The 23,997-nt window shown below is 55.6% G+C and overlaps 1 protein-coding gene across 1 annotated transcript in view; it reads right to left on the bottom strand.

The window, feature by feature from the left end:
* CFAP46 (cilia and flagella associated protein 46) overlaps positions 1 to 3,710 on the bottom strand; it is a 90,051-nt gene extending 86,341 nt beyond the window's left edge. The window contains exons 1-5 of the mRNA XM_033129774.1: positions 3,620 to 3,710; positions 3,046 to 3,170; positions 2,687 to 2,818; positions 1,840 to 1,904; positions 221 to 385 (exon numbers count right to left, since the gene is read on the bottom strand). Of these exons, the coding sequence (XP_032985665.1) occupies positions 221 to 385; positions 1,840 to 1,904; positions 2,687 to 2,818; positions 3,046 to 3,170; positions 3,620 to 3,668 (536 nt within the window). The 5' untranslated portion in view covers positions 3,669 to 3,710. The remainder of the gene's footprint in view (positions 1 to 220; positions 386 to 1,839; positions 1,905 to 2,686; positions 2,819 to 3,045; positions 3,171 to 3,619) is intronic.
* Between the last annotated feature and the right edge of the window lie 20,287 nt (positions 3,711 to 23,997).

Genomic DNA, 23,997 nt, shown 5'->3' with positions numbered 1-23,997 from the left:
GCTGGGACTCTGACACAGGCTCACATTTCCTGTGCTTTGAGTGGAAACAAGCGTCCTGTTGGACACTCACACGATTGGGACATTGTGACATCATCCTATAGAGTCCAGAAACCTCTTCCGACAAGACCCCAAAAGCACGACTCTAGTTAGAGCCGGGCGCAGCGGCCGGCCTGCACGGGGAAGGCCAGCCCCGGGAGGACGTAGCCCCGACTCCACTCACAGCATCAGCTCCGCCCGCCACTCCGTGTCCTCCTCCTCCAACTGATTTAACACATTCACCATCTGGGAGAGGCTGGCGATCAGGCGGTGAGAGCAGCCAGGCTTGAGGAAGGGCCTCGCCATGCGCCAGTAGAGGACCGAGGCGTTAAACACCAAGAAGTGATACCTGTGGCATAGGCCGGACAGGACGTCTGAGAGCCGGTAGGCACGCAGCCACCCTGCCCTCTTCTGGAGTCCCCTAGGCCAGAAGATGGCAGCAGCCTCCTCGGGTACATATGGTCCACACTGCATGAGAACACACAGGGCCCTCCAGGGATCACCAGGGGCGCCTGCACAGATGGCGCCCTGGCTCTAGCTGGGCCACAGAATCCTGATCCCAGATCGGAGACCTCTCACTTATTCAGTCACTGCACAAAGGGATCACCTCCCTATGAAAACACACCACTGAGCAAGGCCCCCTTTGGCTCCCAAGGGACAGACAAGAACAGGAAGGTGCAGGAGGAATCAAGGAGGGCTTTCTGGAGGAGGTGACCCAGAAAGCCACCAGGAGTCAGCCAGAAAAGTAGTGCAGGGAAAGAGGGCTAGGTAGGTGGAGAGGAAGTGCCCAGTGTCGAGGGAGGGAGTGGGGCCACTCCTCAGAAGCTGGCCTTTTTCCTGACTGCTGCAGGCAGCCACCTGAGGAGGTGTGGATGGGAACACAGGGGCTGGCTCTCCTCCGTCTCCAGGCCTCTCTGGAGGGGCTCTGCCTTGTAGGACCCACCCCAGGTGTCTGGCGGGCTCTGCGCTGGCCGGCCATTAGATGTTGCGCACTGCTAATCACCACATCACACAGGCCGCTGACCGTGAGACAAGGCTCCTGGGCCCCCATCGGACAGTCTGCAGCTACCCCAAAACCCCTGGCATGCAGCAGCCTCTAGGCCGCTCCCCAAGGATGCCCACCACTCTGGCTTCATGGCTGCAGGGTACGGTCCCCTTGAAACACCCACTGTCTTCAGAACCTTTCGTGCGAGGCCACCAGCTTCCACATCTGCAGGATCTCACAGAAGGAGGGGCTGGGGGCTGGGCCCTGCATCCAGCACCTATGACAGGGCCAGCCAGAGGAGGCCGCCAACTGCAGGTAGTGGGGAGCGAGTGAGGGACTTATGCTCACGGCCCTTTAAATGTTGTGTCCTGTTTAAACAGGTTGTGCTGATAGCAGTTTGTGTGCAAGCTTAAGCGTCCGTAATACTCACTGCTAATGAAGCAAGCATTAGTGAAGTGGAAACAGTGCTGGACTTCCAGCCAAATCACCTCTACACACCTGAGGCCGTGGCCCAGACTGTGGCCATGGGGAGCACAGGCCTGTGGGGGTAGCACAGGGAGGGAACCAAGACGCTGAGCCCTGAGGGGCCCGGGGATGGGGAAAGGAGACGCCCATAGGGGAAGCTGTCCAAGGTCACTACAGATCCCAACAATCTCTGAACGGAGGAAAGGAAGTAGCTAAGGGGACTGTGCAAGGCCCCGCTCTATGGCAGAGACCTGCGTGCACAGCCATGGAGGACAGACCCTGAGTGTGCACAGAGACCCTCCCAGCAGGTCCTGATCTGGTCTGCCCACGGGGGAAGGCGGGGCTGGGCCTACCTCGGTTCCCCTTTCGCAAAGTTGATCACCTTCATGTACTGAGTCACACAATTTTCAAATTCCTCCTAAAACCACACAAAGGACGCACGATCAAACCGAATTTGCCGCTGAAACCCCAGGCACTGCTCACAGCCCCTTCCATGACCATTTCAGCCTCAGTGGGGTCGGGCCTGGCAGCCCTGTGTGCACGGTGGGAGGGGGGCACCGGGCAGGCCACAGCTGCGTGGGCTCTCAGGCAACCTTCGCCTCGCTGCCAGCTCAAGGGCGGCTGCTCTGTGTGTGACTTGGCACTAGGTTGCAAAGGCCAAACTTCTAACAGGACGTAAGTCCAATGACACCAGTGCTGAGGGAGACACCGGAAGTTCCACATCACTGAAAATGAATCTGGTCACATAACTCTCGATGAAAAATACTTTTATGGAGTACAGCATAGGGAGTAGAGTCAATGGAATCGTAATAGCTATATGATGTCAGATGGGAAGGTTATCACTTTGTGAGGGGTGTAAATGTCTATTACATTGTTTTTTACACCTGAAACTAACAAAAAAATTGCAAAAGGAAAATTAACTAGAAAAAAAATGAAAAATACTTTTAGATTTGTCTAGCCTGACACAACTTTGGAAGGGGGGTGAAATAGTAACAGTTGTGATACAAGACACAGAATTCTGAGGAGAATCAGGGTGGCCTCAGGGAAAAAGTTCTAGTAAGACAGACCCTATCGGTTCACTTTAGAATGGTGAACCCATCATCTCACGGGAACTGTTAGGACTGGACATGTGAGGGCTCCACATGGACTAAATCGGGGAGGGGAGGACCCCTTAGGGGGGCCCCACAGACCATGTCTCACCAGGTTTTCTGTGGACTTGGGGGCACACAGCTGGGCCCTGCACAGGTGCGCTCGGCCCAGAAACTGGGTGACGGGCCCCTTCACCTTGAAGTACATCTGGATGCAGTCCTCGCTCACCTCTGGCTGCCCCATCTGCAAGAGAACGCCCAGCCAGGAAAGGTCTCCGCAGATGGCAGTGGAGGGCACTGCCCCACTTCCCGTGCATGTGGGATGGAGAAGCCCGGAAGATGCCTGAGGAGGGCCCAGCAGTCCCCTCCCTGAGGCCTGTGCTCTCCTCAGTCAGTCCCCTTCTGCTTCCAGCATAAGCCCTGAAACAGAGGTGTCCTAAGGCTCGGCCCTGGGACCCCTGGGATAATGACCTTCAGGGCCTGCTCCGCACACAGAACAAACAGGTCAGGGCTGAAGCTCTCAGTGGGGTCAAACTCCGATCTCCCCAGGCTGGCGGACTTAATCAACTCGTAAGCCCTCTTCAGGGAGGCAGCGTCTGTCAGGACAACAGTCGGGGAAGATATGATCAGGCAAAGGCACCCATCTCAGCACAAGCAGCGGTGGGAACAGTCAGGAGGGTCCAAGAGAGGCCTGGGGTCAGGCTGGCAGCCTCACGGCTGTGCCCCTTTCTGGGGCCGTAGGACCTGGTCACCTCCAGGGAGAAGAGTGCCAGGGGCAAGATGCTACATGCAGGGCCCCCTCCCCACCAGGCAGGGCGCAGGCAGATCCAGCCTCAGAAGCAGGTTAGAGTGACAAAGCCTTGTCTCTAAGAAGGCCCTCCGTGTGCGTCTGTGTGTCCAGGTCAAAGCCGAGAAGTGCTGGCTGGGGGGAAGGGCGGGTCACTGAATCAGGCAGGGAGGGGTCAAGAGGGTCGAGGAGGGGTCTCCTGGCAGCTCTGGGGTTTCCCCAGGACGGGGGTCTCGATGGGTGCCGGTCCCTGCCCACCCTGCTGATTCTCAGCGCGGGCCAACTCCTGAGTGATGACCAGGTCCATGGCGCCCCTGGCCAGTCGGTTGCCTCGCTCCTGTGGACCGGCCGGCGGTTGCCCAGCGACAGAGGAACGCAGACCAGGTCCTACGAGTCGGCAGCAGGATCACTTTTTGTTTGTCCGGAGGCAAAGCTTTCCAGAGGCCCGCTCCTGTGCCCGCCCCCCAGTCACCTCCGTGGGGCGGGGGGAGGGGGGACAGGGAGAGGGGAGGGGGGGTGGAGCGGATGGGAGGCGCGGCTGAGTTGGGGTCGTGCTCTCCACCCCTCCCCCCACCACAGCTCCGAGGCCACTGTCGGGTCTCCGTGTTGTCAGCGGACAGGCTCCGCCCACCCACCCACCCGCGGCCACGCTGCAAGCTGGTGCGGCCCTGGCCCTGGGCAGATCCCCCTCCACTCTCAGGGACCATATTCCCGTATTCCTTAGCTCCTTCATTCATTCGTTCTACAAAGTTATTTGCCCCGTGCCCTGGCCAGCACTGAACGGGGCCTGTAGGCACAGGACATCCCCCTATCATTTTGAAACCCCAACTCCATATTCCCTGAGGGGTCTAGGGCCGTGTACCATCGCGAAGGGAGAAGACTGTGCGATATTCGCCAGCTGTCGGTTCTCACAGACGCTCTCCGTGTTTCTGTTTATTCAGACACTGGGCACCAGGTGCACAGCAGTTATAAAATATTTAATCCCGCCAAGGAAGTATCTCCAAACATTATGTGCTAAGAGATTTTCCGAATCCTAGAGCATTAAATATTAACACCCATTTTTCTAGTTACACAGCAGCCTTAAATATGAAGAGTGGAACAGTTATTTTTTACTGGGTGGTGCTTCAACTGGTGAAGACAGTTCAGGTCAGCCCCAGCTGCTCTGGTGCTGTTTTCACCAGACAATCGAGTGTGGAAGTTGTGGGATGCCATGTGTCACCCCCCACCTTGTTTGCGCTCTGTGAGAAACAGATCCAACATCACCACGTGGTCAGGCATGTGCCCGAAAGGACACGCTGATGTCACAGGAATGCGGCAGCCTGAGGCCCTCAGAGGGGGCAGCCTTCACCCCAACTGCTCCTGCTTGGCTTCCCGCTGGCACCTGCGCCCCTGTGGCAGGAGGTCCCCAGTGCCCGCTGCCTGTTCCTCAAAGTGGCGTCTCAGGTCACCATCTTTCCACACAGGGCGGGTGTGTATGCACATGTGTATTTTCGTGTGCATGTATTTGTGTGCACCTGTATTTGTGTGGGTGTGTATGTGTGTGTTCGAGGATACACGTGTGTCTACATACGTGTGTCTATGTCCCTGTGCATGCATCTACATTTGTGTGTGTGTTCACATGTGTTGAGTGCGGTAGCCCTAAGTCAGTCTGGTAGTTTATACATTTTTCTAGAAAAGCATTGACCATCCAGACTTGACAAAGTAGTCTTGCGGTTGGTTTTCATTTCATCTGTATCTGTGGCTATTATTGCTATTTCCTTCTTGTGTGCCCCTGTTTCTCTTGTTTAGGTTAGCTAATGGCTTTTCTATTTTATTGTTTTCCCTTTTTAGGTTACCAAAAATCCTTCAATAGAGTCCCCAAACTAGGAACAGTACAGACAAAAGTGTCCAATCATAAGACAGCAAAATTAGACATTAAAACACAACTAGAAATGAAACAGCCCTGCTGACAACAAAAAAATACCTATCTTAACTCTTAGGTTCAAGAAGAAATGAAGACTTAAATTTATTAAATAGTGTATTTTAAAAATAATCAAGGGAGGAAAGTCACACACATCACTGTCAAGGGCAGCGCTCGGAGGAAAAAGAAATACCTGTGATTATAAACCAAACATAATATCACCATCCAACTCGAGTTTCAGAAAAGAATGGCATTAACCTAAGAAAAGCACAAGGAAGGAATTAAAAAGATAGTAACAGAAGATAATTAGAAAGCAGAACTAAAGCACTAATAAATAAACCCAACACCTGGTTAGCCTCTTGCTAATAAAGAAAAATGGGAAAGCACAAATACCCAAAAGAATAAGGAGAAATCGCACAGATTTAAAATTAAAAATCCTAAGAGGGTACTTTGCTTTCATTAATGCTTTTCTAGGAAAATGTAAAATATGAACTCTCCTCCAGAAGAGAGAAAACCTCCGAATGACCCAAGTGCCACAGAAGAAATCAGAAAAGCTGTTGAAGAACTACCTGCCCCGAAAAGAGGCCAGACCTTTGCACAGGGACAAGGCACAAAATCTTTAAGGAAAAGATGACTCCATTGCGCTTTCCAGAAGACTGGGAAAGAAAGAAGGAACTGACATATTCTTGGATAGAAAAGCTCAACATTACAGTATTAACTCCTTTAAACAGATTAATAATGAACGCTATTTAATGCATAGAAAAAGGAAGACAACAGCCAAATTATATTTATGAAGGCAGAATGACACTGACAATCAATTTTGACAAAGGTAGCACACAAGTGAACTCTACAAACCAATCTCGCTATGAAAATCATTGTAAAAACCTTAGATAAATATTAGTCTGTGGAATATAGCAGAACATAGACGAGAACGCTGTGTCGTGCCCAGGTGGCATCACCCTTTGGGACTCAATGACAGTTTAACACCAGCAAATCGATTCTTCTCAGTCAGCATGTTACAAGCTTAACCAGAAGAAACATATGACTATTTCCATAAGTGCCCAAAGGGCATTTCACAAAATCCAGCATCCATTCTCGATTAAAAGCCCTAAATAAATTAGGAAGAAATGAGCATTTTCCAAGATCCTGCTTAACAGTCATTCCCATTAAGTCAGAAACAAGACAAAGCTGTTTGATCTTAACACAACTTAAGATCAGAGGACAACCATAAGGAAAGAGGTATATTACCCTCATTTCTGGATGCATACCTGGACCCAGGCACCCAGGGGCACGATTACAAACAGGGAGACCCCATAGACCAGCTGCCAAAGTGGCTGCAGCAACCCACAGACTTCCTGCAAAGCAATGGCAGTTAGAAGAAAGGTGAGAAAGCACCCCTGTTACTGTAACCAGTCACAACCATAGGGGAGGTAAAATGCCCAAGAATAAACCTGGCAAGAAACAGGCAAGGTATTCCCAAAGAAAACTGGAAATGTGGCTGGAGATCAGAAAAAAAGACAGGAAAAACAGCGAGAACTGCCATGTACAAGGTGTGAATTCCCCCTAAGTCAACCTATAAAGTGCACTGTGAAGTACAGGTGATTCCAGTAATAATAACAATACAACACGGAGGGAAGTCTGTGTACGTTTGAGGAACAAATGCCACAAACTCAAAGAATTCTGCAGCAAAAGGGAGGTTAGAGCAGTCCTATTGGGTAGGAGACCATGTCATCAAGGCCAGTGATTAGGGTGGCTCCTGGGCGTGAACAGATCCTGGCACAGCCAAGGGAGGAACCCCCAGAGGCCCCCCTGCTGACCAGAGAGGTCATACAGCAGCTGTGATGAATGCCCCACAAACAACCAAGATTAACCTGCAACCCTACCTCACTCCCACACTGAAACAAGCTCTCAAGGAATCAGCACTAAAAGGGTGTAAAATGAAACCAACAAATTCCCAAAGAAAGCAAGAGGCTTATAAAAATCCTCGGTCTGGGAATGGCAAAGCATGACACAGAACCCAAGACTAGACAATAAAGACTGATAAATACACATGAAAACTTCTAAAGGATAGAAATCTCACCGTAAGCAAGTCCAAGGCACACAAGGGCTGAGGGAATACGTTTGCAACACGGAGTCCAGAGAGAGGGCCGACTTCCAGGCCGACCCTTACAAACCTGTAAGGAATCGACACCCCACTCAATAAAAGCGTGGGCAAGAGTCCAACGCTGCTCAAACAAGAGACGTGTGTTTGAGCGTAATCAGCTTATAGTGAAGAGAGACGACAATGTGAGGAACAGGACAGAATTCTCACCTATCGGTTTCAGAAAAGATACAAAAGTTTGACAAGACGTTGGTTGGGAACAATGTGAAAAAGGGAAAATCACATGCTTTTGGTGGGAGGGAAACCAGGTCCGACGCCGTCCACAGAGGGCAGTTTGGGAGTCCCCGTGGAAATCGCAAATGCACCCCTCGCCGAGCCCCAGAGCCCCACTCCACAACCTCTACCCGACTCCCCTGCCCCGGGGGAAACACACACACACACCCATTGAAGGCCCCAAGCAGCAGCTCCCCCGTCTGCCTCCCACCCTGGTCCAGTGAGGAAGTCGAGTCATCACAGGAATCCAGAAGATTCCCCAGGGAGGAGGCACTGCCAAGGGCGGCAAGAGGAGGGAGGCTCACCTTTCACAGGGACCCTGGCTCCACACTACTCCAGAACCGCCGTGCTGTCTATTAAGCGACTGTGGCCAGCACTGACTGCCCCCACCCGTGGTGGTTCAGAAGTGTGTGGGTGTGACAGGTGGGAAAGAGCAAAGGGAAGGCGTGGAGGCCATGAGGCGGGGCTGGCCCAGGCCAGGCCTACAGGCTGGAGGGCCCACGGTCCGCCTGCCACAGGGAGTCTGCCCAGAGGGAACACACAGGCAGCAGCGAAAGCCAAAGGCTGGGGTGGGTGTGGGGCAAGCGGGGGACCAGCCCCCCCAGGTAAGACGGGCCCTGTTCTCCCTGCACCCCGCCCACCTGCCCAGTGACAGCACCACTGCTCAGTGCACACGGCCCCCCCCCCCCCCGGCGAGCAGCAGGTGGGCAGTGAACACAACTGTGGAGTGAGAGGGCGTCAGGCGTTACGTGCAGAGGCCTCTTGTCGTGCATGGCGGCCTGTGGGGTCTCAGCTCCCACTCCCCACACAAGAACACAGGATATGGTGAGTCCAAAAAGGAACACCCACGGAGCCATAGGTAAGGGAGTCACACCACTATAGTCTCACTGGAGGCTGGACTCACACAGCGTGCGACCTGCCGTCCGCTTTTCTGCAAACTGACCGACTCTCTCTCTCTCCACCACAGCCGCGGCAGTTATATCAGTGGCCAATGGCTAACAGGCTACAGCTGACGGCCAACTCGCCACAGCTGATGGCCATCTACTACCCGAGCCAACACCTTTCTACGTGAGGCCGAGAGCCTAGAAACTGCTCTCTGGGGCTCTGTCCCCACACCTCTGAAGAGGAGCTGCCCGAGGAGCAGGATGGCGGGCAAAGGAAGGCTGCCCACAGCTGACCTCAGAGCCAGGTGGCTGGGGCCCGCAGCTGGGGCAGGTCCCAGGGAACCATGCCGGTCAGAGAGCCCACCTGCCACGTGAGCAGGCCAGTGCTCGTGGGCTGAGGGGAGGGAACGGGCAGGCCCAGGGCTCTGGTGCTGCCAGGACTCCTGTGCCATCTCCCCAGCCCGACGGCCTGGTCACCTCCTGCCATCCCAGGAGACGAGTTTGCCTCCATTCATTCTACAGGCAGCATTCATGTGGCAGGCCTAAGGGTCACTGCACGGTGGTGGCGGGGGCCTAGGCTCTGGAACCAAACCCAGAGATTCTCCATCCACCTCAGGGACCCTGCTGGTATCTGGGAGTGGTGTCTGGGAGCGGAGGCTTAGAGACAGTGTCTGCGGCAGGGGGCCCAGGGCCTGGGTGTGGCGGTGCTCAGGGAGTGGTGCCCAGACCTCTGAGATGCCTCCTGGGCCCTGACAACAGGGCTCCCGGCGTCAGAGGGCGCCTGTGTGGCTCGTCATCGCTTTAAGCATCAGAATTCAACACGGTGTCTGCAGAGCTTGTGTTTGGGGAAAAAAGCGCCTCCACCTACTGGCCCCACAGCTCTGCACTGGGCGCTGGTGGGTATTTTTAGCCGTCCCGCTCAGGAGGCCACACCCTTCTTCCCCGCTAACCTTCTCCTGCATTTCCCATTTAACAGGCATTTCCTATTCTTCTCCCAGCACCGTCTCACAGCAGGCAGCTGCTTCCCAACAAGGTCAGTCAGGATGCAGTGATTGGATGCAAACAGGAAACTTTACAATCTACACCCATCTGGTCCCTAAGCCGGCTTGTCAGCCGTGACCCCGCCGTCCTCACACACAGCCAGTGACAGCTGTGCTGAGCTGCTGGGCCCGCCCTCCAGGAGGGCTGCCACTGACCTGGGGGCACCTTGCACAGTCCCTGAAGGAAAGGCTACCCACTGGCGGCACGCAGAAGCTGTGTTCCAGGAGGAGCCCGGGGCAGGTTGAGCCCTGTGTCCTGGCAACTTCCTGCTGACAGTGCCCGCGTGGTGGCTTCTGTGAGGCTGTGATCAGTGAGGCTGAGAGGCCCGGCTGCCGATCTTACGGATTCTCTGCAATCAAGGCGTTGGACGGAGATAATAGGAAAGAGCTGAAAATAGCCAAAGAGGCTGCTGCTCTGTAGCTGTGCCCGCTCCTTCAAGCCGCTCCTGGTGTGAGGGAGGCTCCGAGAGGCCTGACACCCTGACTCTGGTCACAGGTGGGTGGGTCACTGTCCCCCACACGGCACCTCCCTTGGTCACGTGTGTCCCCAGGACCAGCTGAGGGTGAACGTCATGGTCCTTTTCTTCCAGAGACTACAAAATAGAAGCAGGTGTGTCTGAAGCAGCACTGGAGTCGTCCACACTTTCACAGGACACTGATGAAGCAGCTGACTTTCTTTGGAACCCATTTTGCACAATTTTAGCTGGAGTTGCCAGGCCTCAGAGGCCCAGCCACGTGTGAGAGGTCCCCAAAGCCAGTGAAGCCAGGGCAGGCCACGGACCACCGCGTGGCCATGACAAGCCACCGCCAGCCAAGCCCAGGTGAGGCCGAGGGGCTGCCGCTCTGAGCTGGGTGCTGGGTGGCCGCGCGGCTACCCCTCTGCAAGCACCGGATCAAATGCGCACAGGGCCCTTGGGCAGAAGGGCAGGGCTGGGCACAGGGCTGGGTGCCTCTGCAGCCTGGTGTGGCTCTCGGCCCTGTCACCTGGGGCTCAGCTGCAGGTGTTGATGAACTCAACCAGGGGAGGCCCAGAGTCCACAGGGGAACCTGCCCCAAATGTTGCAGACAGATGTCCCAGGGACTCCCACACATTCAGGGCGTGGCACACGTGCACATGCACACAGCACACACATTCATCCACACACATGCACATGTGCACAAGCAGACACAATAGTGCACATGTCTGCACACAAGCACACGTGCACACTCGTGCACACACATGCACACCATCCCTAGGGGTCGACCGAAGCCCCGTGCTGCCAGCACCAGCCCTGCAAATGGAAGTTTCTGCTGATCCGGGGCAGTCATCCTGGCGTCTGTCCACCACGCACTGGGCAGAACCAGAGCAGAAGGAGGTGGCCCTGCGTGGGGCCGCCAGGAGTGCCCCCAGGACTCTCACTGCTGGGCTGTTCGGGGAGAACACACTTCTTTGGCCTGCTGGACACTTCCCCACACTAAACCCAGACTGTTGATCTGATTTCTAACGCTATGATTTCATGCCGAGTGGTTTTTAACCAAAAAAAGGGAGTTTTCCACCCTGAAAAATGTTTTTCTTTTATAAAAGAGCCCCTATGAGTCCCTTTCTGTCCACTGTGGTTTATTGAGCTGAGGCTGGAGCCTCACCCTAACAGTTTAGTGTCTAATGACAATCAAGGCTGCCCCAGCGAGACGAGACGCTCTTTCTGAACACAGGAAACAAGTTTTACAGATTTAGGTAGGAAGTGAAGGTGGTTTGAGTTTGCAGTGCTTTCTTTTTGGTGTGGCATAAAAGTGCCACACACAGGGGTCCCTTCCAGCATCTTCCATGCTGAGTGAGGTCCCCCGCAAGGAAGGCTGGTTTGTAGCCCCTGTGCTGTCCTTCTGTGTCCTGGGCTCAGGAATCCAGCGTCAGCACCGTTGCAGGAACTGGACAGCCAAGGCCCAGGGCTTCCGGCTGCCCATACACCCAGCTCACACTGCACAGCCTGGAGGGATGGACTCGAGAGGGAGCCCCCCACCCCCCCGGCAGCCCCATGTGCGCTGCTCCCACATCCCGGGATCAGAATCTCTGGAGACGGGTTGCCAGGCCCCGGCCAGGGTGTGTTTGCCCGTGATGTCCACCCTGGTGTTCATGTAGCTGATGGAGGCCCCGATGGCGCTGGCCACCGGCTCTGTGCCCCCTGCCACACAGTAGGTGAGGGGATGGCGGCCAGCACCTGTGGGTGCCTGCTCAGGCCAGAAACACGAAGTGAGCTGGTCTGGCACAGGACACGGCCGCCATGAGCAGAGCGGTGTCCGACACACACAGCAGGTGAGGAAGCCAGAACTGGATTCCCCACATACGACGCTGCTTCGCCCCGACCACAGGCGGGGTTCACTGCCAGCGCCTGTCCTCCTCCCCCATGCTTCAGAGCACCGTGTGGCCTGAGGGTCACAGTTACCTTCTGACATGTCCACACTGGCACCTCATCGTGCTCAGAAGCATCCAAGGTCTCTGACCAAATGCCCGGGTGGGGTGACCGAGCTTGGTCTCAGGCTACAGTGCTTCTGGGTGTCAGCTCTGCACGGCTGTCCTAGAATGGGGACAGGCGTCCTCTCTACTGAGTGACCAGGCAACCTGTGGGGTGTGTCGGCTCTAGACTGGCCAGAGGCCCTCGGCGTGGCTGGCGCTGGCCTGAGCCCCCCAGGAAGCGCCTTTCTTCTCCAAGCCCCACTGTGCAGAGCGCAGTCTCTGGTCCTATGAAGCCCCCGCCTCAGCAGCCTGGGTGACGAGCAGGACCCTGGGGCAGGCTTGGATCCTGGGCCTGCTCTGTGCCTGGCAGCAGGACGCAGGGATGCTGCCCGCTCTGGCTTCAGAACTGCAGGGGTGACACTTGGCCGCTTTGCCCACACATGTCACTCTGGGGCTCTCAGAAGGTGGGTTCAGTGGTTCTGAAGGTTCTGGAGCCTGAGTGCTGAGCAAGCTGCGGCCCGGGTGTCAGCGCCTCCTCAGGGCTCGGCTCTAACCTACAGCCATGGTGCCAGAGCTCAGGACAAAAGCCGACTCTCCAGTTCCTACAGAATGAAGGCTCGGAGCATTAGTAGTAAACCCAGATATTCAGTTGTCACTCGGGTGACCTTGCTCTCTGGCCGCTAAAAATATCTGAACTACGAGTATAAACTTGACAGATGATTTTGGCTGAACAATCCATTAGCTGCGTTAGCTCTGGGCACGGGGTGGGGGTGCCTCTGCTTCCAACGCCCCGATAACCAGACCTCAGAAGATTAGCCTCCCGCAGCCCTCGGGGCATCCCTTTATTTGGGAAGAAGATGAACTTTTGCGCCTGTCACCTCCGGGGCCACATGGAGATTTCAGAACATGTCTGGAAATCCTCCTTCGCCGTCCATACGGGCCTGTCTGCCTGTAACTTCTCTCCCCCTCAATCAGGCACTTCCTAAAGGATGTGTGACCTCGTGGACCTCAAAGGCAGGGGCCAGGAGCGCCTCCGAAAACAGCCACCCTGGCAGCTGGCCCCGCCTTGGTCCGGCGTCAGGCTCGCGTCCACCACTGAGTCTATCAGGGCCTGAACGCGACTGCGCAAAAGCCCTGTGGACCAGCAGGGCCGTCCGAGGCATCTCCTTACCAGACAAGAAACCACGTTAAGACTGACGTGACCACAGCAACAGTGACCACAGCCAACACAAGGCCTCCGACTAGCCGGGTCTCTTACGTGGGCGACATAAAGCCGGGAACATAGTCCCCTTGAAAAAAATGAGATCTCTCCCAGGCCAAGGCTTTCTGGGGGCTGTTTGGTGGTCTCTGGATTCTGGGCTTTGCAGGGGGAGGGGTGCAACAGGAGTCACTTTTGCTCCGCGTCTGGGGGTCCCTGTGTCCAGGGCCAGCTGGTGCCGGGGCAGCACCTTCTGCAAACATTCCTGAGAGGAGGTCACTTTCCCGGGGTTCGGGCGGGCAGCGTGGTGTTGGCCTCATCCTGTTAAGCTGTTGATGTTTTCCTCGGTGAATTAAACACTTCATGTCTCTGATAACCCGCGGCAGCTCCTTTGCTTCTCAGGAGTGCGTTCGTCCTTGAAGTCGTCGCCCAGCGTCACAGCTGCTCTGAGTCCCAGTGTACGTGCCGGAGGCTCAGCCTCGGCTCCCTCCTCTCCTGCAGACAGCACAGGGCCCTTGCCGCGTGGGGGGTGCAGGTCACACACGCTGTATCTGACGATGAAATCAGGCTGAGAGGCCCCGGAAGAGGAGCCAACCCACAGCCGGGCTCACTGCCCTAACGGGTGTACGACATCAGTCTGTGTCTGCAGTATTGTTTCCAGAACTCGTTTGCTGAGACCCTGAGAAGTTCCAGAGCAACACTTCGGAGGGGAGGGGGCTCAGCTCTGCCCACAACTCAGCCACTGGCGCCGTGACAGAGCTGCTGGGGACAGGCTGTGGGTGTGACAGGACTGACCCATCTCTGAGGACCCCAGGGACTCACACATTCGGCTCCTCGTTTCTGTAGAACCAAGTGTGGAAATAGGCAAGATGTGAAGGTACCTGATTCTAGGCTGGCCGTCTGATTGCTTCAGAGCTGTGCATCCCAGTGCTGTCTGGTTGGCACAATGGTGGGCGCCCTGGCACCAGGGAGCTCTCAGCAGTGCTTAACCTGGGGAAGAGCGACACGCAAGTGAGAACCACTGTGGTCACCCCAGTCTCTCCGCCCTAGGTGTCCACTCAGCTGGTCATTACCCAGGGTCCCAGGTCACAGCTGCAGGGCTGGGTGAGTTCTGCACGGGACAGACAGCAGGTATGTGCTCGTGTGAGGGACGAAGGCTGGATTTCTCCAAGGAACCCCGGCTCCTGTGTCCCCCAGGGACGCGATGGCTCCGGGTCTGTCTCTCCCTCTGCTGGGGAGAAGCCCTTGGCCTCCAGGAGTGAGGACCCAGGGGCAGGTCCCACACTTGGTCCCCACGGTGTATAGGACAGGCCAGCAGAGGTGTGGGGGCCCAGGGTGTGGGGAGTACCAGTGCCCGTGTCCACAGGGCTGGGCTGCATGGCCACCCTCCACCCCCCTCGGGGGAGCCCCCGGGCAAGGCCCCACATCCTCGCAGGAATCCGGAGGCCGCCCACCTCCTCAAACACCAGCAGGGGCCTTGGCAGCCTGCCCACCGCCCCAAGTCTTCTCTTAGGCTGGAATCCTGAGCCTCCGCTCAGGAGAGAAAACACCTGTGTTTCTGAACAAGTAACCAGCAGATGAAGCTGCTGCCTTTCCTGCTGTGGTGGGGCATCTGAGTGAGGGGGTAGGGGGTGCGGAAGTGCCTGCTGGAGCCCTTGTCCCCAGTGGGCTGGGCTGCACAGCTCCCAGTACTGGCTGTCCAGGGCCCCAGTAAGTAACTGAGTTGCCTAAGTGACACATGACAAAGTACAGATGAGCCAGCCAACCAGGCTGGCCTCCTTCCTGCAGTGGAAGCTGCATGAGAGCAGCGAGCTGTCTGTAACCCGAGCACCGCATGGCCAGTTCCCGGGGCCACACAACACATGGAAATTAAGCCACCAGCCTCACCTGGCCTGTGACCCAGAGGCCACATACCAGCCACTTCTGAACCTGAGTTGCTCCATGTCCCAGGAGAGACGGTTGTGCCCTGACCACGTGCAGGGAGGTGGGATGAGGGACTTGCCATCTTTCTCCTGGACATGCACCGGTGCCCCTGCCCACAGTGCGGCCGGGCCGGGTCACTGTGGCTGGGTGCTCACACATGACACCACAGTCCCTCGTCCAGGGCTGTGCGTGTCACACCTGTGGCCTTTGACACCTGTCTTGTTGCAGAACCTTTGATGCTGCCGGCCAGCCTGGCACGTGGCCGTCCCAGTGACCAGAGCCCCTGTTGCAGCCCAGCCACTGGGTATCTGTAGGAGTCTGAGCCCTGGCTGGTTTGGGCGAAGGCAGCTGACAGCCAGGCGCTGAGACCTGTCATTTCAACAGCAAGTGTCTCCCGGGTCAGACCCTGCCTCCCTGTCGAGGCCCCAATCACAGGCCAATGTTCCCGTTAAAAATAAACTTAAAAAGCACATCATCTGAGCTGGCGTGGGAGCACGTAACGCCCCTCTCGCCCAGAAGCCCCAGGAGCTCTGGGAGCAGGTGCAGTCCCACTGCTCCTTCCCTAACACAAAGGCTTGTTAAAAACTCCTGCACTTTCTAACGAAAGCCAAGGGCGTCCTCTCATTGTGTGGCGACCCAGAGGAAAGGGGGACGCGGCTCTCTGCTGATCATGCCATTTTATTTTTGGCCACGTATCAAAAGCCCGCTAATCTTCCGGCATTTGAAGGCTCTGTGTTCAGAATCAGAGCCGTCCTCAGACCACGCTGGGTCCTCCCCGGAAGCCAGCTCTGGGACGGGCCTTTGAGGGCGCTCTGTGGCCGGTCCAGCCGTGGGGACTGGGAGGTCCACTCTCATGACAGGGGGCAGACGAGCAGCCACAAGGCCGCTGGGTGTGCGAGGCAGGTGGGAAACCGGCCCAGGTGGAGCCTGTTAGGGACAGTGGGGGACATTACCAGGTCTGCGTCCCCACACGCTCCTTTCTCTGACCTGCCTTCCCAGCTGTGCCCCTGAGCACTGGCTGAGTGGCTGTCCCTGGCATCTGCTGAGGGGGAGGGGTGTGAGAAGGTGAGCACGGTGTCCCCAACTGAGACACAGTGGCAGTGCCCCACGGGCCCGCTTGTATAAGTGACCATTAGCTCTCATCACTTGGAGCCTGCATGCTGCTCTCCAGGGTGTCAGGTTGGTGAAGGCAGGGATGAGGGTGCGTTTCCTTCTGGCATACACCTACTGGGAGGGCCTGGCGGGCTGCAGGACGCGGGAGGCTCTGCTCTGTGGGATGCGTCTCCAGGACACACGGCGGCCAGCTGGGCCCTGCGGTTCAGGGTCAGCACAGCAGAGGGGAGCTTGTGAGCTCAGAACCTTGGCTGCCCCAGATCCAGGCCAGACACTGGTATGTCCACACCAGGCTGCATGTCCGAATGCCAAGGACACCCCTCCATAGATCAGAATTTTGGCCCAAGGGTCTAGACAGGCCCTGGTGGAGAAGAATCCCCCTGAGAACCCACATCTCCTCAGGACCGCACACAGTAGAGGCTGGAAGGAGCCGCGGGTGCTGGACGCAAACCTGTCAGCCAAGAGAGCCATCCAGAGCAAGCGGGGCCCCTCCAGCCTCAGGGGAGGAAAGGAGTGGACAATGTGCTGAGGGACATCACCCAGAAGGTGAGGCGGCCACAGGACTCCTCCCAGCTCCTCTGAGAATGGCCTCCCCACACCTGGAAGCCAGCAGGGCTCCGAGGGGAGTGACCCAGAGCCACCTATGAAACAACTGCTGCTCCGGGGAGAAGACTGGGTGGGGAGAAGAGGCGGCAGAGGGCCGGGGGAGGACACTCGTCCCAAGAGCAATCAACGGAAGAATGTGAGGACACTTGGGAGCCCTGCAGGGAGTCAAACATACTGCAGGCAAACCTCCCATTACAAAGCTGTCTAGAAAGAGACAGGATCCAAAGACAGGACCAACGCAGAAACACGGGGAGGTGGCTGGTAGGGACCAAGCTAGGGGAAGCAACGCAAGAGAAACATAAATCTGTTCCACAGAAGAAAGTCACAGTGGAAGCTGCTATGTGATCAAAACCAAAGTCAGGGGTGCGACCACTGGCCTGAAGCAACCACACAGGACAATGGAAATGAACCACCACGTAAAAACAATTTCACAAGGCAGTCCACACATGGAGTCCTTGCCGAGGAAGAGAGCAAACGGGACAGGCAGTAAATGGTGAAAACTGCCCTTAAATGTCCAGGAAAAATGATACAGAATGATCAACCAAACCACCAAGTGCCATTATCAGATTCCAAGAATAAAGAATCATTCGAATATTCCAGCAGAAAACTCAAGTCACATAAATGTAGAGAAAATTCTGGTCATCCATGGCCTTCCCTTAGGAGCACTCAGGACCCAAGGCTGTGGACCCAAAGCTAAATTCTAGGTTAGGAAAGTGTGACCCAGGATGAATCTGTGGGCAGCAGAAAGACAGCTGATGAGCCTCTCAGGGAGAACCTGAGGGAAGTGGCACCATGAACTTCTCTCAAAAACCCTCTAGTGACAGAATTGAACCAAGCCAGACCAGAATGAAGCCCCCAGTTGGGGGGTGGGGGAGCATCACAAAACAAGTACAGTGGGTGCTTCAGCTCCTCCCGTGTTGAGTGAGGCTGAACATGGGGAGACGCCCACTGTAAGACTGAGACTGGACAGCGTGTGTGTAAAAACAACAATGTGTGAACTGCAGGCTGAGCAAGACAGTAGTAAATGAGATGCAGAGGCCTTAAAACCTTGGTCCTTCTAACCACACAGCAATTCATAGTACAGTGGTACCTCAGTTCTCGAACGTAATCCACGAGCTCTGAAACATTGGAAAACAGCCGACAGCTCGGCCTCAGGATCTTGCACTCAGGGAAGCTGAGTGACATATTCGACTTCTGAGTCGTGTTCGAAAACCGAAGCATTTACTTCCGGTTTATGGTGTTCATAAACCAAAATGTTCGTCAACAGAGATGTTCAAAAACCAAGGTACTATTGTATTTTTGTCTTCAGGGCAGTTGGCCTCAGCCTTGCTGGTCCTTAAGGCTCTTGGGGAACTTTTAAAGCCTCTGATGGCAACTACACCTCCGACCACTGAAGGGGTCTCGGGCTCGGCTCTGGCCTCATGGTTCTCCAGGTTCTGCGTATAGCTGGAGGTGCCAGCAGTCAGGGATCATGCAAATACCTCTCACAGGAAAGGAAGGTTTATTTGATGTTCTGTTCCATCAGCTTCATTTCAACTGACTTTTAGTTAATTTCAAATAAAATTGGGTGTGTTTTAATAAAATATCATGTATATGTTGTCCCAGTTTTCAAAAATGATTGCCTTCTTTCTAGCTATAAATATGTGCAAAAAGGTATCTGCATTGAGTGGTTGGATTTTGGGTTTTTTCCTTTTTTGGTGGTTTTCAGTGTAGCTTGAACTTTTCTTCATAAGGAGCATGTGTCATATTTTACAAAACCCATTCAGCCTTTACTATCAAAAATACCATGGAATGGCCTGATCAAGTAAAAGCAGAGAGAGTGGACTACAGTTAAACCTGGGTGGCGAGCCCGGGATCTGGAGCCCCTGGGTGGGGGAGACGGGGTGAGGCCTCACTTTACCACCCTGGGCCCCTTTCCTCCTCCTACAGGGGATGCTTCGTGACTCCTGCCTTGCCCTCCCCTTTAATTTTATTTATTTTTTAGCTTAAATGAGATGATATTTGTAAAAGATTCACAGACCAGATATTCATGGCCTCTCAGTGGCAACCACTCAACGAGCATGAAATGAATACGTTAATTCAACAAACCTAGAAGTTGGTGGGGAAGAAGGGACATCCAGGAAAGAGGTTTTAAGTTTTTTAGGACGTACATTTTTAAAAGACTAAACGTAGTTTTGTTTTGTAGACAAAAGTTATTGTTTTAAGAAACACATTAATGTTTAAAATACCTGTAGAGGAGGAAGGACGATCTTTTGCCCCATCTAAGAGAGATTTAAATATAAGCATTTCAAAGAAAAGCTAATACATTTTTAATCAATTTAGCCTCAAGTAAATGCAGTTTCTGAGTATTTTAGGAAAACCTTTTGTAATAAAACTTCCATTTCTGCCAATATGTGACATTTAAAGTTATATTTAGTATAAAAAGATTTCACTTTATGGAATTTAATCTGTACACCCCACTCCAGAACTGGCAAAGTCAGTAGAAAAACTTGAAGTGACTCAAAATAAGAAGCAGCATTTTCTTTTCCCAAGAAACATCTCAAATCCTCAGGTTCAAACTGAATTCCAAATAAATGAAGGTGTGACCAAGTGAATCGTGCCAGAAATGTTGAACCCAGCCATGCTAGGGTGGGACAGGGCACTGGGGTCTCAGGCACGTTGGCGTGTTTCCTGAGCTGGGGAGCCTATCTGTGCTCCCCGACTGTCACAGTGGTCCAGGAGTGTGGGGCCACCCCAGGTCTCCACAAGCAGGCTCAGCGGTGGCCGCAGGATGCCCAGGAGGGAGTATGACTGGTCCCCTCGTGGAATGGCACATCACGGTGTCAGTAATAATCAGCTAGGCCCTGTCTGGGCAACCCTGTGCCTGAGGCTCCAGGTGGCACCTCTCTCGGCTGGGAATCAGCCATTTCCGTTGAACTTTCACCCCAAGTTTTGACATTAACATTTAGATGAAGTGCCTCCTGTGGAACACTGGGCCTACAAAAGCCGCTGGGGGCGGGTGCCGTCAGCACCTAGGGAGCCCGAAGGCTGGTATAGTCGTGGGGAAGTGTGTGAGCCCTGGCTGCTGCCAGGCTGGGCCTGTCGGTGCACCCCACGGCCCCCGCCCGCGCGTTCTCGCTCTGCTGCTGGAGGGCGTGCATGGATCGCCCAGAGCGCCTGGGTAAGCCTACGAGGACCCTTCCACCGGCACAGCGGACACCCCAGCCCAGCCTTCCGTCCGGTGGCCCTGGACCTTGGCAGAAGGAAACACCCCTTCATGGGATGCTGACCACCCTGTGAGGAGCCGTGAAATGCTAGTTACACGTGTCATGGACGCAAACAAGATGCTCTGAGACCTCGCTCGGTGTGACGCAACCGCCAGCTAGGGACCCCCACCACCCCCCTTCCCACTGCTGGGACGCACTGGCCTCTTCACAAATGTATTCATGTCACATACACAAATTTTGCCTGTTTTCTCTTTTGTTTTTTTTTTTGATGATAAGAGAGCATCTTCCAATGAAAATGGTTTTAGCAAATTAAGTCCAAATCGAGGAAGAAAACTTGAAATTAATTTTTTTTAAATCTGCTGTGTATTATCATTGAATACCCAGACTAATGGGATTTGCAGCCACGTGGCCAAGACCACGGGTTGAGCCACAGACAGGCTGGTCCCGGGGCCAGCGTGCTCGGAGACCCAGCGGGGGGACGGGCAGTGGGGCTGGCTTGGATCAAGGAGACAGTTTTGACAGAGACCCAACAGCTCCGTGTCAAAAGCACACAGGTGGCTTCTCCTTTGGCCGGAGCCCGCTGGCACAACCGGGCAGTTCTTGGGGAGCAGCAGGTCCCCCCAACCCAGGAGCACAGCTCCCCCACGGGTTCCCTCTGGCTTGGAGCACTCAGCCTCTCAGGAATCTCCTCCATGACACATCGCTGCAGTCTGAGAGCTGTGGCCATATGCCCTCTGGCTGACCGCCCCCTGGGCGCTGCAGGGGCCACACGGGAGAGCCCACCCTGTGGAAACACGGCTCCCCAGTGGGGGTGGGGTTGCACCCCATGCAGAGGACAGCAGGGACCCACAGCACTTCTGTGTGATGCGTTCATTTAATTACTTACTTTATGCACAGCCTACACATTGCCTCGAAGTGTCCAAAATCACTTCTTCACAGGCAAACCTGCTCGTCTGTGGCCGCTTCCACGGGCTCTCCCTCCAACCCTCAGTGAGACGATCCCCAGTCATCCTCAGTCACATCATCATCGCGCTTTCTTGGTCCTTTTGGCACCTTTTTGACTGTTTGTATTTCAGAGGCTCCCCGGTGCAAGCATCTCTCTCTAATATATCTTGATTTATCGCTTGTCTGTGTGAATGTGAAAAAGCATTTTAGAGATATTGTGATAATTCTATTGGTATTTATTGGCAGAGCCGTTTATCAGCAACTTCATTGCAGTTTGCAGGCAGTCGGCTGCTCCCAGCGGGCGGGACAGCCTCCGCCGGTCCCTGGGGCTCCATCTGCTGGCAAGACCACCCAAAAGCCCCTGCTCCATCCACGTTTTTCTAATTTCAGGTGAACGATCTGGAAGCCACTGGGTGAATATGGACAGGAGAGAGAAAGGAATGTCACTCAGGTCGGAGCTGGGCCTTTCCTTTGTAAATTCTGTAAATGGATCCCACACCGGCAACTTGTGTTCCCGCTTCCGCACAGCAGTGACACGTCTCCCTACTCTGTGACTCAGGCTCGGAGCACAGACGCCTCTCAGTTAAAAGGTGCTCTGGGCAGCTTCTCAGAGCCCCACTACCCCCAGCACCCTGCACCCCTGTTATAGGGCCAGTTATGGGAGGGCAGCCTCCAGGGTTCCTGGCCTCCAGGTTGAAGTGCAGTCCCAGGCCCAGCTCTGCCTCTCAGAGCATGACCGCTGCAGGAAGTGGGGGGAACAGGTGGGCCTGCGAGGGGGTGCTGGGCCCACAAACACACAGGGCTCCACTGCAGCCAGTGTTGCTTTGTCCCCGACCTCGTCTCTGGTTACGTGTGGATGTGTCTAATCATGCAAATGGCTCTGCTGTCAGTGTCCCCTTCTCCACACCAGCTACCCTGGAAAGTATTTGTCCTTTCATCATTCTCTAACGTGGTCTCCGTTCAGAATGCCGAGAGCCAGGACTCTTCCTGAGCCACGAGACCAGAGCCAGCCCCTCCCTGGGCGTCCGAGGCTAAGGCCGGGGTCTGGGGTCCTGCAGAACCTGCTCCCAGGAGCCCTGGGGCGGCGGAGCTGCTGTGCAGAAGCCAGGCTCCCACAGAAACGGGGACAACTCTGCTGGGAAGGGCAGGCCTGCGACACGGGCCCTGCTGGGCCTGACCCCGGCTTTCCGCAGCCTCACTCCTGCTCCACTCGCGCCGCCAGGACCCTGTCAGAACCCACCACAGACTGCCCCTCAAAACCTCCCTGTGGGGGCTCAGCTGCACAGGCCCCAACAACAGACAGGAACCGTCCCCACGTCTCGCTGGTGTCCTCAGCCACAAAATCCTGTGGCGAGCCGCCCGTGAGCCATGGAGAACAGGTGCCGCCTGAGGGAGGAAGAGGAGGAGGAAGGGCAGGCGGAGCTGAGACCCGCTGAGCGGCCGCGAGTGCGCCTCATTCTAACGCTGGACTCCAGGCGCCACGGCCCTGGGGTGGGTCAGTCACGAGGGTGACTGGTTCCAGCTCACTGCCCGTCGGCCCCACCAGGTTACATCAGAAAGCACTGTCTTTACAAATTGACAAAAACTCCTCCAGCTGGCAGCTGTGACTTATGGATGGACCAGGAAGGGTGACTGGCGTTCCATCTAAATTTAGCCTTAGTCCCCGAAGAATAAAGATTTGATTAACTGAAATTTTGAGAGATGGCCGCCCGTGGGGCGGGGCCAGAGTGTCGGACTGGCGGGGCGGGTGGCAGAAGGGCTGTCCCACCGTGAAAGCTGGAGCCTCCAGCAGATGTGCTCCTGGAAGGTAGTGGGAGGGCAGGGCGGCCCCACAGACTCCACTGCCTCTGGCCTGAGCTCCGTGGCTCTGTGGGCGTGGTGGGGGCATCCGTGCCCATTCTGGGTGCCGGAACACCTGTCCTTTTACACCTTGTGGGAAAGACAAGCCCAACATCCATTCTCATGTGCGTCCTGGGGGCTGGGCCGGCTGACTTGCCTCCTGCCAAATCGACCTCGGCGACGCCGGGATGCGCTGACTGAAGGTAAACTGAGTTACACTGTCACTAAAATGCAGATTTTGGATGGGAACCAAGTCATTTCCTCTTAAAAAGTTGCCAGCATAAGAGCACGCGCTAAATTACAGCAAGACTATTCCACGTCCTTCAGAAACCACTGTCTGCACCACAGTTCCCGGCGCAAGTGGATGGGTGCCTGCTCAGCCTGTGTGTGTTGTGGTTCTGTCACACGTGAGTGAGGCAGGACAGGCCTCCTGAGCAGCTGCCTTCCTCTCCCGGGCTGGCTGTGGAAATACCACCCCCCCGCCAACCCCGAAGGAAACCATGAGCAGCTCCTCCCAGGAGCCCTGTGTGTTTTGGCTGCGAGGCCGCTGGCAGGCGTGTGGCCCACGGTTTGTGCCATCGGTCCCGGGAGAGTCACCAGGGTGGCTGCTGTGGGCCCTGAATGTAGCATTGCGCTGCCGCCCCGTCGTGGGGGTGCTTGGGATTCACGGTGGACAAGTGGGAGCGGGTGTGTGGTGCAGGCGCAGGTGGGCCCGTCATGCCAAGCACAGGCCACCAGGCAGATGAGGGCGGCTGCAGGGGTGGCAGCGGCAGTGGGGGTGATGTATGAGCACATCAATCCCGTCAGAGTCCCGGGTGACCTTGCAAAGGCTTTCAACTGAGAGAGCTCGTTTACAGGAATAAAATGAATGATACCGACCTTGTCCAAACCTTGTCCAAAATAACTTTCCTTCCCTGCACGCATCACCTGGAGACTGAGGCCAAGATAAAGGGGCACCTCCGACTGACACCCCTCGAGGCCAGCCCTCCATGCAGTCCGCACGCCAAGCAGATCCCTCGGGCGGGGCCTCTGGTGCGGGGGGCTGCACACGGGACCATGGGTCATGGCAGAAAGAGCTCCTGCTCCAGCTCATCTCCGAATGGCCCCACCCTCAGACACAGCGGAGGGAGACCCAGCAGGCGTGATGGGGGGGTGGGGGTGGGGGCAGAACTGGTCA

This window comes from Rhinolophus ferrumequinum, chromosome 16, assembly GCF_004115265.2.
Source record: "Rhinolophus ferrumequinum isolate MPI-CBG mRhiFer1 chromosome 16, mRhiFer1_v1.p, whole genome shotgun sequence".
NCBI classification, from domain to species: Eukaryota; Metazoa; Chordata; class Mammalia; order Chiroptera; family Rhinolophidae; genus Rhinolophus; species Rhinolophus ferrumequinum.
Note: the sequence above shows the minus strand (reverse complement) of the source record. Positions and strands in the feature narration are given on the sequence as shown.